The following is a 15,871-nucleotide window of genomic DNA, read 5'->3' on the forward strand; positions in this document are numbered from 1 at the left end:
GCAGGAGCTTTTATTGCTCAAGAGAAAAGTGTATAACAGTTGCATTTTAGCTGTACTCACTAATAGGGCTGAAATGGGGGGGCAAATGAAAAGGGTTCTACTTAATTTGAGGAGAACACAGAGAGCCATGGAAGGGAAAGTGGTAAGTGTACTAGGGATCGTGTAGAGTGGACCAGAGAAATAACTCAAGTTAATGGCATTCTAGTGGAAATCAAGAAAAAATGGGTATGGGCAGGATATGTAGCGCAAAGAGAGGGTAACTGATGTTTGGTTATAGGGCAACAAACAACTCCAAGGGAGGGAAGACGCAGCAGGGGCCAGCAGAACGTCAGGTGAGCAGAGGATAAGTTTGCAGTGGTCAAATGAATGCAGCTAGCACAAGACCAGGTTAATACAGGAGAAGCCTTCGCCCTGCAGTGGGCATACAGTTGAACCTTGAAACGAAGTCTTACTTGAAGCCAAAAATTTAGTTAAATTGTAAATTTCGTTTGTCAAGGTTACTATGCTTTAGCTGCCCAAATAAGAAGTTTGCGGAACAGGGAACATGCAAATTACGAATTCAGGTAATAAGCAAGGCATAGCAATAACTGTCCTAACAAGGGCACAAAAGATGTTATAAAAGAGTAAATGATTACATATGCACTTGCAGCAAGGAATATTCAAGTGCTGTTTCCTATCGAAATGAGAGCCCTTGCTTACCTGTCCATTAATAACAGCAAAGTTCCCTGGAACACGTGTATCTGCACCTGGTCCTCTAGACGCATCTGCAAAGATTACGAAATCAGAACACAAGTATACTGTAATGCTCCTACAAGATGTATTGCTTGAAAAGTTGTGAAGTCTCTTAAGGGGGTTAAGATGCCAAATTCTAGGACAGTAATAAAACCTGTTATAGGCATCCTCTGCATTACCAGTCGACTGAAGCTAAGCACTAGGCACCACAAATGTATCAAATATATTTTAATTTAGGTCTCAAAAGTGTTACAGTGCTTATTTTTCATCAAAACCTGTTGCTAGAACCAATTAATAACGTGTAAGCTTTGGAATTATTTTGGTGCATTCTTATTCAAAGAGCAGTAATGTGATGCATCAGAGTGCCAATGTGCCTCGGGGATGAAAGAGCCAACGAAGAAAAGGTACATTAACAAATAGGGCTGGCAATAATAGTTGTCCTCATACGAGCATATTTGATTTTTGAGTTATTTTGTAGTTATTCAGAAAGTTTATTAGGAAACAATTAGCCTAAAAAACAATGCCTCCCAAGTGCATAATAATTAGCGTAACACGGCTGATGGACAAATTTTCAGCACTTAACTCCAACCATATTATGCTTATACTGAATGCAACTCAACGGCAATCTTATTCTGTTTCATTGATTTTAACCCTATTGGCTTTACAGTGAAATCAAGCCTTTCAAGTCGGTAAATTAGGAATCCCAAATATTTCGAACTGTATCTGTGCAGAATCCCTGTTTTTAATGTAAACTTCAATGGACAAGTTCAAGTGCGAACCCACTTGTCACAAAGCAATGAAGTGATGGCCGCTGCAGCTGCAAAATTATGTATTTGCCTTTTGCCCCATCACGCGAGGCCACTTTTGGGTCTGACTAAAACACTGATGCTTGATATGCCATACCGCATCCCACATCTTGCAGAGCAATACTGTGTGGCAGTGGCGTCGCTAGGGTTACTTGTACCCGGTGCGTAGGCACGGCGTGGAAACTTTCAATGCCATGCGTTGTAGTTTTCAAAGATGAAAGCCTTTTACTAAGCATTCTCTACATTTAACGTTTCTCCTCTCCTTTCCTCCAAAAGATTGAAGTTGACATCCGCAATAGTGTCTAGAATATACTGACTAGTGTGCTGAGCGCGGGCGGCGCGGTGGCACCAGAGTTGATGCCTGCCGGCGGCGGCCGCATAGCGACGCTGTGGCGCGAGAGGGTCCGAGCCGGTTTCTCGCGCACATTGCGCCGCGCTGCTGAGAATTGGAAAGGGAGCTGCGCGTTGCTTTGGCTCACGTCTAATACTTTGTTTTACAGCTCTTTCAGGAGCTTAGGATTGATATAACGTTTTAACATGCTAATGTTAATATCGAATTGATTTGTGCAGATTGCTCGAACTTGAAAGCTCGATCGGTACGTGAGCCACACGCTAACCCGGTAAACACACATGAGAGCTTTCGCGTATGGAGGAATTCAAACTCAAAGAATGCAAGTCATGAAACACAGATTCAGTTTAATAGAACGAAGGCAGCATGTTTAATCAAAGGTGACAATGCGAGTGGAAGGAAATGCTTTTTGGCGAACAGAAGCTACGAAAAGTGCGTTCAATTGCAGTGGCGCAACTTCAACAGTTTCAGTCGCTCTCGCTGTCCGTCTCGTTCCTTGTTGAGTCCCTTGACAAAGAATCTAAATCTCAACAGAACATAAAACGTTAGCACAGCTGACAGTGTCTGCTTCTGATGCTCTGGGCACCCAAGAGTTGGAAACGTTAGGGAATGTAAAAGGCTGGCCAACTCAAGTAAGCTTTCCATATGCAACTTGTTCTTGCTGAAAAATGACGTAAAGATATCTTCCATGAGCTTTACAGCACTTGATAAGGCTTGACTTGGGTAAATGAGCCTGCCATTATCAAAGTGGGCGGTGAAATAAGCATCCGCGTTTGCACTTGCTTCAGAATTGCTTATGCAAAGGTGACCGGCACAACTGGGGCAAGCTGTTTTTGCAATCATTTTCCTTGCCACATAGCCCGCTACATAGTAAAGCAGGGCACTGTTGCTTTTCTTTTCAGTATATCCTGTATGGTCACTTTCTGAAATCAGAGTGTCGATTACATTCTCGGCCTCGTCGACCCTGCCTCGGTCCATTAGCTGTCCACTGAATCTAAAACATGCTTCAAATTGCTTATGCAAAGGTGACCGGCACAACTGGGGCAAGCTGTTTTTGCAATCATTTTCCTTGCCACATAGCCCGCTACATAGTAAAGCAGGGCACTGTTGCTTTTCTTTTCAGTATATCCTGTATGGTCACTTTCTGAAATCAGAGTGTCGATTACATTCTCGGCCTCGTCGACCCTGCCTCGGTCCATTAAGCTGTCCACTGAATCTAAAACATGCTTAACAGATGTCTTGTTGGTGTCGCTTGGATTCAATAGTGCTTGGACAATATCCTGGGAGCAGTTCCCTCCTCGTGGCGACTTCGCAAGGTTATAAAATGCCATCAGGTTGACAGTGACCAGGAACTGCGACACGGTTGGATGATCATTACATCCTGACGATTGCCTTATGATTCCAAAAAGGTTTTCTAACTTGTCTTAGCTTAAACGGGATGTTAATACATACTTGAAGCCCACACTGGTGCTTAGGTAGGAAAGCAAGCCTAGGGTGCTCTTTATTGTCACTCTTAGCCCAGCAGCTGTACTATCAGATACAAAACCAACTCCAGCTGGTTTGGCATGTTCTTCCCACTTGTCCAGATATCCTAAAAAGTCTTCCAAGAAAGGCATGTCTGGGCTACCCGGCTTAAGTGCACGCTTGGTTATCCTGGAGGTCATTACTCGTATCAGGCGATTGATTAGCTTGACGAAGTCTTCTGTTGGTTGCACCCGAGTATATATAGTCTCCACATGCCGCCGGTGCAAAAAACGTCCTTTAATAACCTCATCTCCAAAAAGTTTGAAAAGATGATGGTTCACCTTGCATTCCAAGTTATTGGGTCTTATGTGCGCATCTGTTATTTTCGGCATTGCCTTAAGGGTCACATTCTCACGGTCCACATTTAAAGCAGCTTGAATGATCCCACTATGAACATGGCCCCCAGGCGTGAGGAATCCTTTAGAGACAAATGCATTCCGGACATTCTTAATTAAATGCGGAAAATCTGACACAAAAAACAGTTTCCTGTTTGTGTCCACTGGATGCTTAGCGCTGCACTTGACATGGCCAGCTGAACCTATGGAAGGATTATAAAATGTCAATTAGTTCAGGTCTAATTACTACAGACGACCATGTTCTTCATGCTATCGTAAAGTAGCTCCAAAGTAATCTTAATACCATCTGATATTCAACAGGCACAAAACAATTGCAGTTAAAGAACCGGTATGTTTTTTACTGCAATGGATTAAAATTGCGTTGTCATAATCTTACCTTGGATTCCAAAACGTCGCCACATGCTTCAATTCCAACTCGTACCATCACAGGTAACTGAGTCGACGTACAAGCCAGCTTGTTCAGAGAGCACAATACTTTCCAAAATTATCTTGGCTAATGTGGAAGCTTTAACATTTCCTCTTGAAGCAAAGACACCGATTATTTGTGTCCAGTTGCCTAGAAAAAGACGAGTTTGGTGTGAGGCAAAATTATTCCTAATGTCATCACTTTTTACAGCACAATGTGGAAACACAACTTACCAGTGAACGGCTGAAACAATACAATCATTCCATGGTTGGCCAGAACTCCCCTGTATTCGCCAGGTGTGTGGTCACCGAGATCAACAAAGCCTTCAATCTCACCTGAATTGCAAAACAAACATAACAGGCGCTTTTAGACTCATGCAAAACAGATTGTTGGATGTCATCCTAACTGTCATGAACATAAGACAACTCACCTGATGACTTTACATTCAGGTTTTCCGACAACTTGATCTCATCGATGACGAGGCCTTCATGGCAGCTGAATGTTTCCATGTGAAGATATTTGGGTTGAGGCCGAAACCACCCTTGAAACGCTGAAGGTATTTTTGCAAACAAGAGCGTCCTGGCAGAATCATTATTCCTTGCCGTCGTAGGTGCTCGTAAAGCCTTGGGCTTCGCATCCTCATCAGCAGGCACTCGACGATCTACTCGTCATCATACTTCATGCCTCTTCTTGATTTTCTCCTAGCAGCAAGAAAACAGTTCTTCATAGCCAGCTGCTGCTTGCGAGGGAGTGCCTGGATTCTTTTCTCAAATTCCTGTTCACTTAGTGCTTCGTTTCGTTCTTTCATTTGGGAAATTTGTGCCTGTGCACTGGTAAGCCTCCTTGTTCTGGCCAAATTGAGAATGATGTTCTTAGACTTTTTCTTTTCATTGCACGCACTTTTTTTCTTTGTTCTGCGCATTTGGTTTTAGGTAAGCTTGCGTTGATATTTGCATTGCGCACATTTCCCTCTGGACTCAGTTGTGAGGAGGCACCTCTCGGCAAAATACATTTCCCGGTATGAAGCATACTTTGTTGAGGTAGGCTTCATACCGCAGCCACCGCACAGGTATTTCATATTAACATCTCCAATCAAAGATTCCGCCTCATTCCGTGTCCTGACAGCTTTCTTGCCATCCTCTCGGCCTCTCAAATAAACAGTGGCCACGACCGAGCCTTCATCAGCTGAAGGCTTTCCAAAGCTGACCACTCTTTCCATGCACAAATTTGAAAAATTATTTGCTTGTGCTTCGCAGCAAGCATAAGCTAGGCTGTCATCCACGGAAGGTATCCAACCGGAATTAGAATGTCCTCAAACGGATGATGGCCTCCGTGGTGGTTAGGTGTCTGCAGTGTAGCCTGGCTGCCACTCTGTTCACCCACAATGCCCGCTTCACTGGAGCCGAAGGAGTCGTTGCAGTTTTGAAAGCCAGCTTCGAGAAAACAGGGGCCAGATCCCGCGACGGTTCCGTTCGGGAACTGGTTCCTTTCGCCGCTCCTAATTGGTTGCTGCGTCATGTCCGGCGTGACCCCCAAAACTTCCGGAGGCGGCTCCACGTTTTTCGCCTACGTCACGGAGCGGCACGGGGCGGGGCCACCGCTCCGAAAGGAACCGTTTTGCCGGCCGGCGCAGGAACCGCGACGAGTTGGTCTGCTTCGAGATGGAACCGCTCTGCGCTCGCTGTGGCGCCTCATGGCCGTAGTCGAGCGACGGCGCGCGCCGCGCAGCTGCTTGAGTACGGCCGTGGTATCCTTTTTGTGTGTGTGTGTGTGTGTTTTTTTTTTGGGCAGCGCTTTGCGGGTTTAGTAAACTGACGCAGTAAAAAAAAAAAAAGAAAAACGAGACAACGCCTTCTACATGTCTCAGGAGGTTTTGCGGCAACACTGGCTAAGGCTGCGTGCCGATCGCGAAGCGAAGTGGCGACGAAGAGGGTATGCCGGGCTGCCGTCAGAAGCAAAGGTGCTCTACGCGCTTCGATCGCTACTTTGCGATCGGGAGCTCTCGGCCAACAGCAGTGCGACCATTTGAATCCGGCAGTCGTAGAGACAAATAATTCGCGTCCGTAAGTGCGGGCTGAGTTTTTCCTCCTTCTACATCAGCGGAAGGGGAGCGGACGGTGGCTGACTGGGTCGAGTGCAGTCGGATTCCATGTGTCATCGGCTGCGTCCTACATTGACAGCTATTCACGGAAAGGTCGCGCATACTCACGACGCTTGAGCGGCCGATAAGGCTACGGACGCTGCCCCGCTACATAGGCAGGCGCGGACGCGCCGGCGCGGTGCCGGTATCAAGCAGCTCGTTCGCACTCGCAACGGCGGCAGCAACTCCTCCGTCAAAGAGCTAGCGTGATTCGGACTGCATACTACGGGCGTTGTAGACATCGGTATTAGGATATTTGCCACTCTGTGCGAAAGGCAGAACTTACAAAAACTTCACAGCGAGCGAGAAAGCAGACGACGCCGCCGCGCGCGCAACACCATCTAGCGGCGAAGAAAGGTACTCATGAATAATTGCTTGGCAGTTGTTAACAGGATGCTTCTAAGAATATTTCACTCTATTATTCACTAGTTTGCATTACTATGTAATTATTAGATTTATTTCGTGCTTAACACCACTTTGGTACAAGTATTTGGTACCAGAAAAAGCCACATGCTCGTGATGGACACGCCTACGATCTGGGGCCATCGCTGATTGGCCGCTGTCTTTCCCGTCTTCGCCGTGAGGTGGCGCCCGCTGTCTTGCTGACGTCAAATTGACGTCATCTTGAAAGAGAACGGTTCCCGAAAGGAACCTCCGCTGGATACGGCCCCAGGAGCCCTCTGATTTCCGAGCCCGAATCGCCGGGTCCAGTCCCTGCGTCCCGCTTATGGCGTTTATGAGCTGGTTGCTGCTCGCATATGTTTCTTTCCTTCCTTTTTGGTGCCGTCTTGGGCACAAGGTGTGGAGGGTAGTTCTCAAAAACAGTCGGGACTGCTTCGGGCTTTAGACGGGGTTTCTCTCGGAGAATCTCATTAACAACGCCGTTGACTGTTACCTTGAACGAGCGCTTGATGCAGATGTCTTCAAAGTGTTTTTCGCACACCACAGCTGACGGCGTCAACTTTCTGTCCCCTCTCTTGATTTTCCTTTCCCAATCCGCGAGCCGCACAGGGTCGGTTGGAGCAGTAAACATCAAGACACGCTCTTTGCTAGACTTGTAACCACTCCGACAAAGCGGCACAAAACACTTCGTTTCCTTGCACTGCCGCTTTGCTTTTGACATCGTCCTGCGCCACTGGCATTTGTTTCGCAAACTTCCGAAACAATTCCTGAAACTTCACGCCCAATGACAGAGCAGCCACAAGACACGCACAAAAGTAGCAAAGCTACAAAACAATCGCTAAGAAACACGTGGAAAGCTGATACACAGGTCAAAACTGGCGGTGACCAGTCTGCGCAGCCAGCGCAGCTGCGACTGTGGAACCCTCCCGACGAGCAGCGCCCTCTATTGACAGTAACGGGCAGGCGTCACGGAAGGAGCCACCCTCTCGCATAGCGCGGGGCGCGCGCTCAGCACACTGGCCAGTATATTCTAGTCACTATACTTCCGTATCCAGACTGCAAGGTTACCAACACGCATTGATGCCGTACCAACAGAAAATATTAAGTGCGAAGCGTCCTTTTGAAGCTGGGAGACGGGCATCTCCAAGCTCATTTTTTTTTAAACACTTTTAGGTTCCTTTCTCATAATGTCTTTGCCTTTTTCAGAGAAAAAGGTAAGAACTGCATGAGCACCTTAGATATTTACTCTCAATTCCCCTTTTAAAGTACCTGGCCTTGCTAAAGGTGCCCTCTTCCTCATTTTTTTTTCTAGTCAGCGCGTAGTGATCAGACTAGCTATTCCACAGAGCAACAGCTAGGCATTGCGTGCCATCATTGTTTTGAAAGTTTGAGTAGGATGTGCGACTGGTCCGAGCAGCGAGAAAGGCACAGGATATATACGAACAAGACAAAAGACTGCCGAGCGTTCTGCGCTAGGGAAAGGAGAGTGAACTGCATATACATAAAAAGAGGCCTAGCTCCGGTGCAGGGGTTTCCACGGGTATCGGGTGAATGCTGGTGTTTTCAGGGTACAAGCATGTACACAGGCCCGGTCCAATGTTAAAATGGCAAGGAGCCTTTGGCATAAGACGTGTTATCAAGCACTCCTCACAACAGAATAATTTGTTCTACGAGAAGACCACACTTCCCAGTCAGTGGTACCGATGCGCGCCTTTTCGAGTCATTATAATCCATGTCACCCCCCCCCTTTTCCCTCTCTCTCACTGCCCAGCTGCATCCCCCTGAGCACTGCACTCTGTGTGGACCGCACCACCCTTGCGACGCGACTACTGTGTGGTACAACTTAAGACCGCTGAAGCATGCACCTACAGAGGAGACAATATGCTTCACTGCAACGCAGCCTTGGATATCAGTCGCAGAAATACTCTCATAGCCAAAGCAAAATACTTGGGGATCACACTAACCGAAGACCTTAAATGGAACACACACATCGACAACATATGTCTAGCTGCGCATCCAAACCGTTTGGTTCTCTTCGCCGCAGACTAGCAATGGCTCCACCGCACGTGAGGTTAACAGCCTACAAAACATTAGTCCGACCTATCCTTGAGTATGCGAACATAATCTGGGATCCCCATCAAGCATACCTGATCGAAAAGTTAGAAAAAATTCAGTCGAAAGCATTACGTACGGTTCACATATTCAAAATACTCATGTCATGAAAGCGTAACAGCCATGCGCATCACTGCACTCATAGACCTTGTTTTGTCGCCAGAAAACGGCTGCAATGAAGTTTCTTTTCAATATTTATCATCATAGATTAAACATAGATAAGGAGGACTACCTGAAAACACTCCAGCGTCATTCCACCCGAGATAACCATAAATATTATATTAGACCATTCTGGGCATATTGTCACACGCTTAATGCTCGTTTTGGCAATCGAAATATGATAAGGCAATCAAAATGTGGAATGCGCTACCAAGTGAAAGTGTTAACATTACTAACCGTGATGTCTTTTTCCAAAAAGTTGAACGTTATTTCGTGAATGAAATTGATGTTATTTGACTGTTGGGGATTTTCAGTCACACAACCTTGTGTTCCTTTTTGTTTGTACTGTTGCTATGTATGATTGACTTGACCACCTCCTGTAAGAGCTCGAAGAAGGCTTACAGTATTAATAAAAAAATTGAATTTGATTTTATGTTTTAAATTATGGCTACCCTTGACAACTAAGTCATATGTGGCTCTCATTTTAGTGTGCTCAAGTGTCTGACAATCTCGCTCAGTATGTTGAATTGACTGTGTGCAGAGCATTGGGTCAACATAATAGGGGATAAGTAGATGGTGAGCCAGTTAGAGGGGAAGAATGAGCTCATCATCCCAGGTCATATTTGTAGCATTTATCTGCCTTTCTTAGTGCCCATTGGCACCCCTTCACCGCTTGTTTGGAACTTACCCAAGACACTTGCACGCTCTAAGGCCTTGGAGTGAAGGCCTGGGCCTGTGAACATGAGACAAAAACAGATCACAGCTAGGTTGCACTAACTAGGATGCAATAATAGTAACCGCCATTACATACCTGATGCGCTGCTCTTTTCAAAGCTTTCTGTCTCGATGGAAAGCCTACACAAGTAAACGTAAAGCAAGATTAGATCTCAGTTTGCGCTAAAACTAGGATGAAGTGGTAGTGCTGTTCACATCTACTTACCTGAGACACGAGCTCTCTGCCAGCATGGATGGAAGGCCTAACCCAGAAAACAGAAGACAAGATACAAAACTGGATTAGTCTGCACTAACTAGGATGCAACGGTAGTGACTGCAATTCTTTTAAATACCTGATGTGCATCTCTCCGAAGTCAGTCGCAGACGGAAGGCCTGCGCCAGTAAGCATGAGACAAGGTTAGTTTACAGTATGCAGTGAAACTAAGATGCAATGGTAGTGCAATTCAACTACTTACTTGAGACACTTGCAATCTTTACGTCTGCTGCCTCTGCCTCAGGTGGAAGGCCTGTGTCAGTAATCACGAGAAAAGATAAAATTATAGTTTGCACTAAGTAGGATGCAATCATAGTAACTGCCATTCTCATAAATATCTCAAATACCTGATGTGCTTCTCTCCGAAGTCACAGTCTCAGATGGAAGGCCTGCAGCAGTAAATGTGAGTAAACATACAATCCTTATAAACTAGGATCCAATGGCAGTTCCATTCACACATTTACTTGAGATATTCATGCTCTCTAAGCTTCCCACTTCGGATGGAAGGCCTGTGCCAGTAAACATGAGAAAAAATTGTTTACATTTAGCCCTAAAGTGAAGCACAAGAGGGAAATATTATGATTTGCGCATTTTTTTCAGATGTATTTGATTGCTTCAAATCCTTATTTGCTGCCCAAACTTCGATGCAACTTATTTATTTATCATAGTAACCACAGTGCAATTATCTGTCATTACAGTTGCAGGTTGTGGGGATTCATAATCCCCTGCCCCCATTATAAAGGGCCGCCAGTAAACACTCATGATTACGTGCACTCTTGGGGAGGACTGCGAGGAGAGGGCACACTGGCCACCCTCCTAGCTCTCGCGGCGACACCGCACGGGTTTCCTTCTCTCCTACCGGCATACCCGGGAAACCTCTCCCCGAGCCGAGATGAGAAGCGCGTCTGTCGCAACTCCTCGGAGTCTCTTCGGCGATCTGGCGCGCACGCGTGCGGTTCATGATTTTCGCCGAGGAGGTCACCGCCCATCACCGAGAATCGCCCACTGACCGTAGGCAGTTATCGCAACGGGATGTGAGCGCGAAGCCGTGCCAGGTGAGAAGACCTCCTCTCACCTCTGACGCGCTTCCCCATTAGGTGGTTTTTATTTCACCCCCGTACGCGGCGTTCGCTCGCTACACGGCGGTTGTTCTTGATTGCTATTCCCTTGCCCTGTACTTGAGCACAATAAACTGTTCAAGTACGTAACTCGGTGTTTTTTATTTATTTTTATTTCAGAAATACTGCCAGCCTTCACAGAAGGCCTTAGGAGTGGGATTACATGCATTGTTAAAATACACTGCAGAAAAGAAAAAGCAGCTTAACAAGAGGAAAAAACCTAAAAAATAAAAAATCATCCCGGTGTCGACCTGCCACCAAAAAATGGATTCAGATACTAACACATCAACACGCTGTTCATACAGTGAAATTGACCACAAAAACAAAAAAAAGATACATTAAAACCATACATTGAAACGGCATGCGCAAGGAAATGATAGGAGCAATACAGGAGCAAAATACCCGAACAGATAACCAACGGCAAACCACATGTACTAGAAACGCCAACAGTAATAAAGAAGCACTACACGTAAATATATCAAGAACAATTTTTCAATTTTGATAACATAGACTCGACGGTCGGGCATTCTGCAATATCAGCAGGAAGTGCGTTCCACTTGCTGACTGTTCTACGGAAGAAAGAATTTTTAAACACGTTGGTTTTGCAGGTGTACTCTTTCATTTTTTTAGAGATGTGCACACGTATTGCGCCGAATAACAGGTTCGATATATAGCTTCTGGTTTATTCCTAGCTTAGAATAGTAGAGAAGATGCATGTACTTCAGTCGTTCATGAAAGCGACGTAACTGCAGAGGATCTAAATTAGCTTTTTGCACTAGAGCGGTTGCTGAACTGTGCCAACTGTACGAACTATAAACAAACCTTGCTGATTTTTTTTGGATGTTTTCGAGTTTGTTAATATTCATCTTAGTATAAGGATCCCATACTACTGAAGCGTATTCAAGAAGTGACCTGATAAATGTTTTGTAAGCTAGAAGTTTTATTTCTTGAGTAGACTGGCGTAGGGTTCTTCGCAAGTAACCAAGATTTTGCATCGCCTTTTTTTCAATGTAACACACATGTTCATTCCATCTGAGATCAGAGGTTAGATTTACACCTAAATATTTATAACTTTCAACGGATGCTAGGAGGTGACTATTAATATGGAAAGGTTAGGAGCTTTTTTTTACGAGTGATTGTCATTGCTACTGTTTTCTTCTTATTTATTTTGATTTGCATGTGCACCAGTTTTCTATTTTAGCTAGCGATAAATTTAACTCAGACTGGTCATTCGGATGTTTAATTTCATTGTAAATAATGCAATCATCTGCAAAAAGTTTTATTTTCACGGACACATTGCTGATGATATCTTTAATAAATACTAAAAAGAAAAGAGGCCCCAGAACAGACCCCCTGCGGAACGCCCGACCGGACCGGCCCTTAACTGGAAAACACTCCTTCAATCGACACGCACTGGTGCCGCGACGAAAGATACGCCGCTATCCAGGAAAGCAATGTGTCATTTCTAAGTATTGGTTCCAGTTTTATTAACAGCTTTTGGTGGGAAACGCAATCAAACGCTTTCTCAAAATCTAAAAAGATAATATCTATTTGGCTCTGTCTATCTATAGCTGCTGCAAAATCATGTGCTGCCTCAAGTAGTTGTGTGACCGTTGACACCCTCCTGCGGAAACCGTGCTGCCGAGGATCTATGTAATTGTGTTTTTCGAGATAAGTGGATATGTGTTTAAAGATTATATGTTCCATAATTTTTCCTCATGTGCACAAAAGTGAAATTGGTCTGTAAGACGAAAGAAGCGATTTGTTTTCTGATTTGGGTATCGGTCTGATTTTAGCATACTTCCAATCGTTAGGAAGTGCTGCTTCTGACAGAGATTTCCTAAATATGAGCGATAGATACTTAGCGCACCATTCTGCATACCTGAAAAGAAAGGCATTGGGTATCCCATCAATTCCCTGTGACTTCTTAATATCAATATCAAGTAAGAGCGATAGAATGCCTTCTTCAGATATACATATATTATTTATCGGGGGATTCGTGTCACTGACTGCGAACTGCGGTATCTTGCCATCGTCATCTGTATATATGGAGCAGAAAAACTGATTAAAAGAATTTGATATTTGTCAGTGACAGTTACATCTGCAATGGACATAGCGGGGAATGGGTCTTTTCTATATGAAAAATGTCGCCAAAACTTAGCAGGAGATGAAAGAAGAAAGTTTTTCATTGTTATATTGTGGTAGTTATATTTTGCTGTTTTTATTGAACTCTTGAGCTGTTGGCGCATGCCAGTAAGTTTCAGAACATTGGCCGCAGAGGGGCACTGCCGGATTTTTCTTCTCATCTTTTTCGTTTTCCGTTTTACACGTACAATTTATTTAGTGATCCAGGGATTAGTGTTGTGTACAAATTTGCAACTACATGGCACATACTCATTCACACATTTCAATGCAAGATTTTTAAACATTAACCATAAACTGTTGACACAGCATGAATCACTCATAACAAGAAATGAAATATGCAAAGGAGCTATCTAGTGTGTCCAAAACACCAACGTCATCAGCACGTGTGAAGTTCGGAAGCACTCGCTTTTCTTTTTTGCAATTCGTAATGGTGTTGAGATGTAAGTTTAGGCATACCATCTTATGATCTGATATGCCGTCCATAACCTGCAGTTTTGGTTCACAACGAAGCAATTTCCCCGATACAAAAAATAAATCTAAAATAGAGGCGGTGCCATTTTGAATACGTGTAGGCTGCCTGACTAGCTGGACTGTCATGGAAAAGAATGATATCGACAAACGGCTCTGCAAAAGTTGACTACGCTTCAGGAAAATCTTTAGTCCAATCGATTGATGGAATATTAAAATCACCCCCTAAAAGTAAGTTATTGGAATAATTTGAGCACTCGCATAAAAAGCAATTAATTTCATCAAGTGCTAGGAGGCCTATAAAATGCCCCTATAATTAGATTAAGCTCCTTCAAGCAGATTTTAATAACGGCGGACTCAATACCAGACATGCCAGGCAGCCTAATTGCGTGCAATGTATCTCAACATTATGGCAACTCCGCCGCCTCTAGAACTTCTATCCTTTCGGTAGATTCGGTAGCCGGGTGGTGTCACTTCCAAGTCACTGATTTCAGCGTGTAACCACGTTTCGGTTATGATCAATGCATCAGGTTTGTGCGCTAACAAAATACTCTCAATATCCTCCGATTTATTAAGTATACTCCGTGCATTGAGGTTCAGACATTGAAAAAGTTCCTGAGCACTTGTATCGATTCATTGCTGCCCTTCCGACGCATGTTTCCTTGGCTCAGGGCGTTTCCCAGCGGGTATCCTCTTATTTGTAGCGTCGTCCCATGCAAAGAACTCATTATCAACCTTAAGTTTGTCATAGACTAACTTAACCTTCCTTCCCGATTTCCCAATTTCGGACGTGCTCTCCCACAGTTTCTTCCTTTTTTGCCTGGTTGCCACTGAAAAGTCTTCAGAAATTGAAGTACCTGTATCTTTCAGTTTATAACAGTTGCAGTATGCTTATTTTTTCGCGAGGATCGATAAGCTTTAGAATTATAGGACGCGGTCGTTCTTGCTGTTGGCGGCCAATACGGTGTATTCTCTCTGTGGACGACACGGCTATGCCTAATTTGTCTTTGAACACACCTTCAACTACTTTTGAGGCAAGTTCCTGTGACGTTTCATCGGGTTCTTCAGTAATGCCATAAACGAGAATATTCCGTCGGGAGCGATCTTTCAAGTCAGTGAGCTTGCTTTGAAAGTTGCGAACGCTTCTTTCAATATCGGAGACCCTAGCACTGACTTCTGTTATCGCTTTTGAGGTAGCTTCAAACTTTTCTATTTTTGTCTCAATTTCGGCCAGTCTTTTCTGTATGTTCTTTTGTCCTTCTAGTATTTCAATTAGCTGTTCCTGGATGGTGGGACCTGAGTTGGATATGTCCCCACAAAGCATCAGCAAGGATATGAGCAAATTTCGTGTGGCACAACAAATCGCAACAACATTTGGTGGGCACGTCAGCTGGATAAAACAACGGTTGATGGTTTTAACAGTAGAGGTTTCGTTACTAACCTGCGTGAAAAGAAGAAGCGGGTTTGACATGACGCTGCCAGATGTCCAGCCAACGTGCCCACTGAAGAAGTTCTGCAGAAGCGGGCTTCTTATATATGCGATTGTTGATGTAGATGGCGCTGGATGCAATGGTGTCCAACGGTTGTCGTAGTTCGGCTGCTGTTGTGCGCAGGCTCCATTGGCGGTGGTGTTCGTCACTGCAATGATGTAGTCTTTCCCATCTTGTGACGCGTTGGACTTGGCTGTTGTGGCGAGCAGAAACAACTGCGTGAAAAGAAGCGGGTTTGACATGACGCTGCCAGATGTCCAGCCAACGTGCCCACTGAAGGAGCTCTGCAGAAGCGGGCTTCTTATATATGCGCTTGTTGATGTAGATGGTGCTGGACGCAATGGTGTCCAACGGTCGTCGTAGTTCGGCTTTTGTTGTGCGCAGGCTCCATTGGCGGTGGTGTTCGTCGCTGCAATGATGTAGTCTTTCCCATCTTGTGACGCGCTGGACTTGGCTGTTGTGGCGAGCAGAAACAACTGCGTGAAAAGAAGAAGCGGGTTTGACGTGACGCTGCCAGATGTGCAGCCAACGTGTCCCCTCTGGCCCGAACCCGCTGCAGTGGCGACTTGTCGCACCGCGGGTTGGGGGTCGCAGCTCTGTCTGCTAGGGCTGGCACGTCGGGGCTAGAAGGCGACTGTAGCGTCTAGCCCCCCGGTGGCGCATTCCTGCGAGAATG

The 15,871-nt window shown here is 45.1% G+C and overlaps 1 protein-coding gene and 1 pseudogene across 1 annotated transcript; both read right to left on the reverse strand.

The window, feature by feature from the left end:
• Positions 1–2,325: 2,325 nt before the first annotated feature.
• On the reverse strand, positions 2,326–2,865 carry LOC146195157 (uncharacterized). Its single transcript, XM_084596735.1, has one exon. It carries the CDS (start codon positions 2,863–2,865, stop codon positions 2,326–2,328), a length of 540 nt encoding a protein of 179 aa, XP_084452861.1.
• LOC146195158 (uncharacterized) lies at positions 2,865–11,068 on the reverse strand (annotated as a pseudogene).
• Positions 11,069–15,871: the final 4,803 nt, after the last annotated feature.

This window comes from Amblyomma maculatum, chromosome 3 (assembly GCF_055883805.1).
Source record: "Amblyomma maculatum isolate TAMU_Amacu chromosome 3, ASM5588380v1, whole genome shotgun sequence".
In the NCBI taxonomy this organism is placed as follows: Eukaryota; Metazoa; Arthropoda; class Arachnida; order Ixodida; family Ixodidae; genus Amblyomma; species Amblyomma maculatum.

Excerpts from the sequence above, each read along its gene's own strand:
- LOC146195157 (XM_084596735.1), bottom strand. The coding sequence starts at position 2,865 with ATGGACCGAGGCAGGGTCGACGAGGCCGAGAATGTAATCGACACTCTG.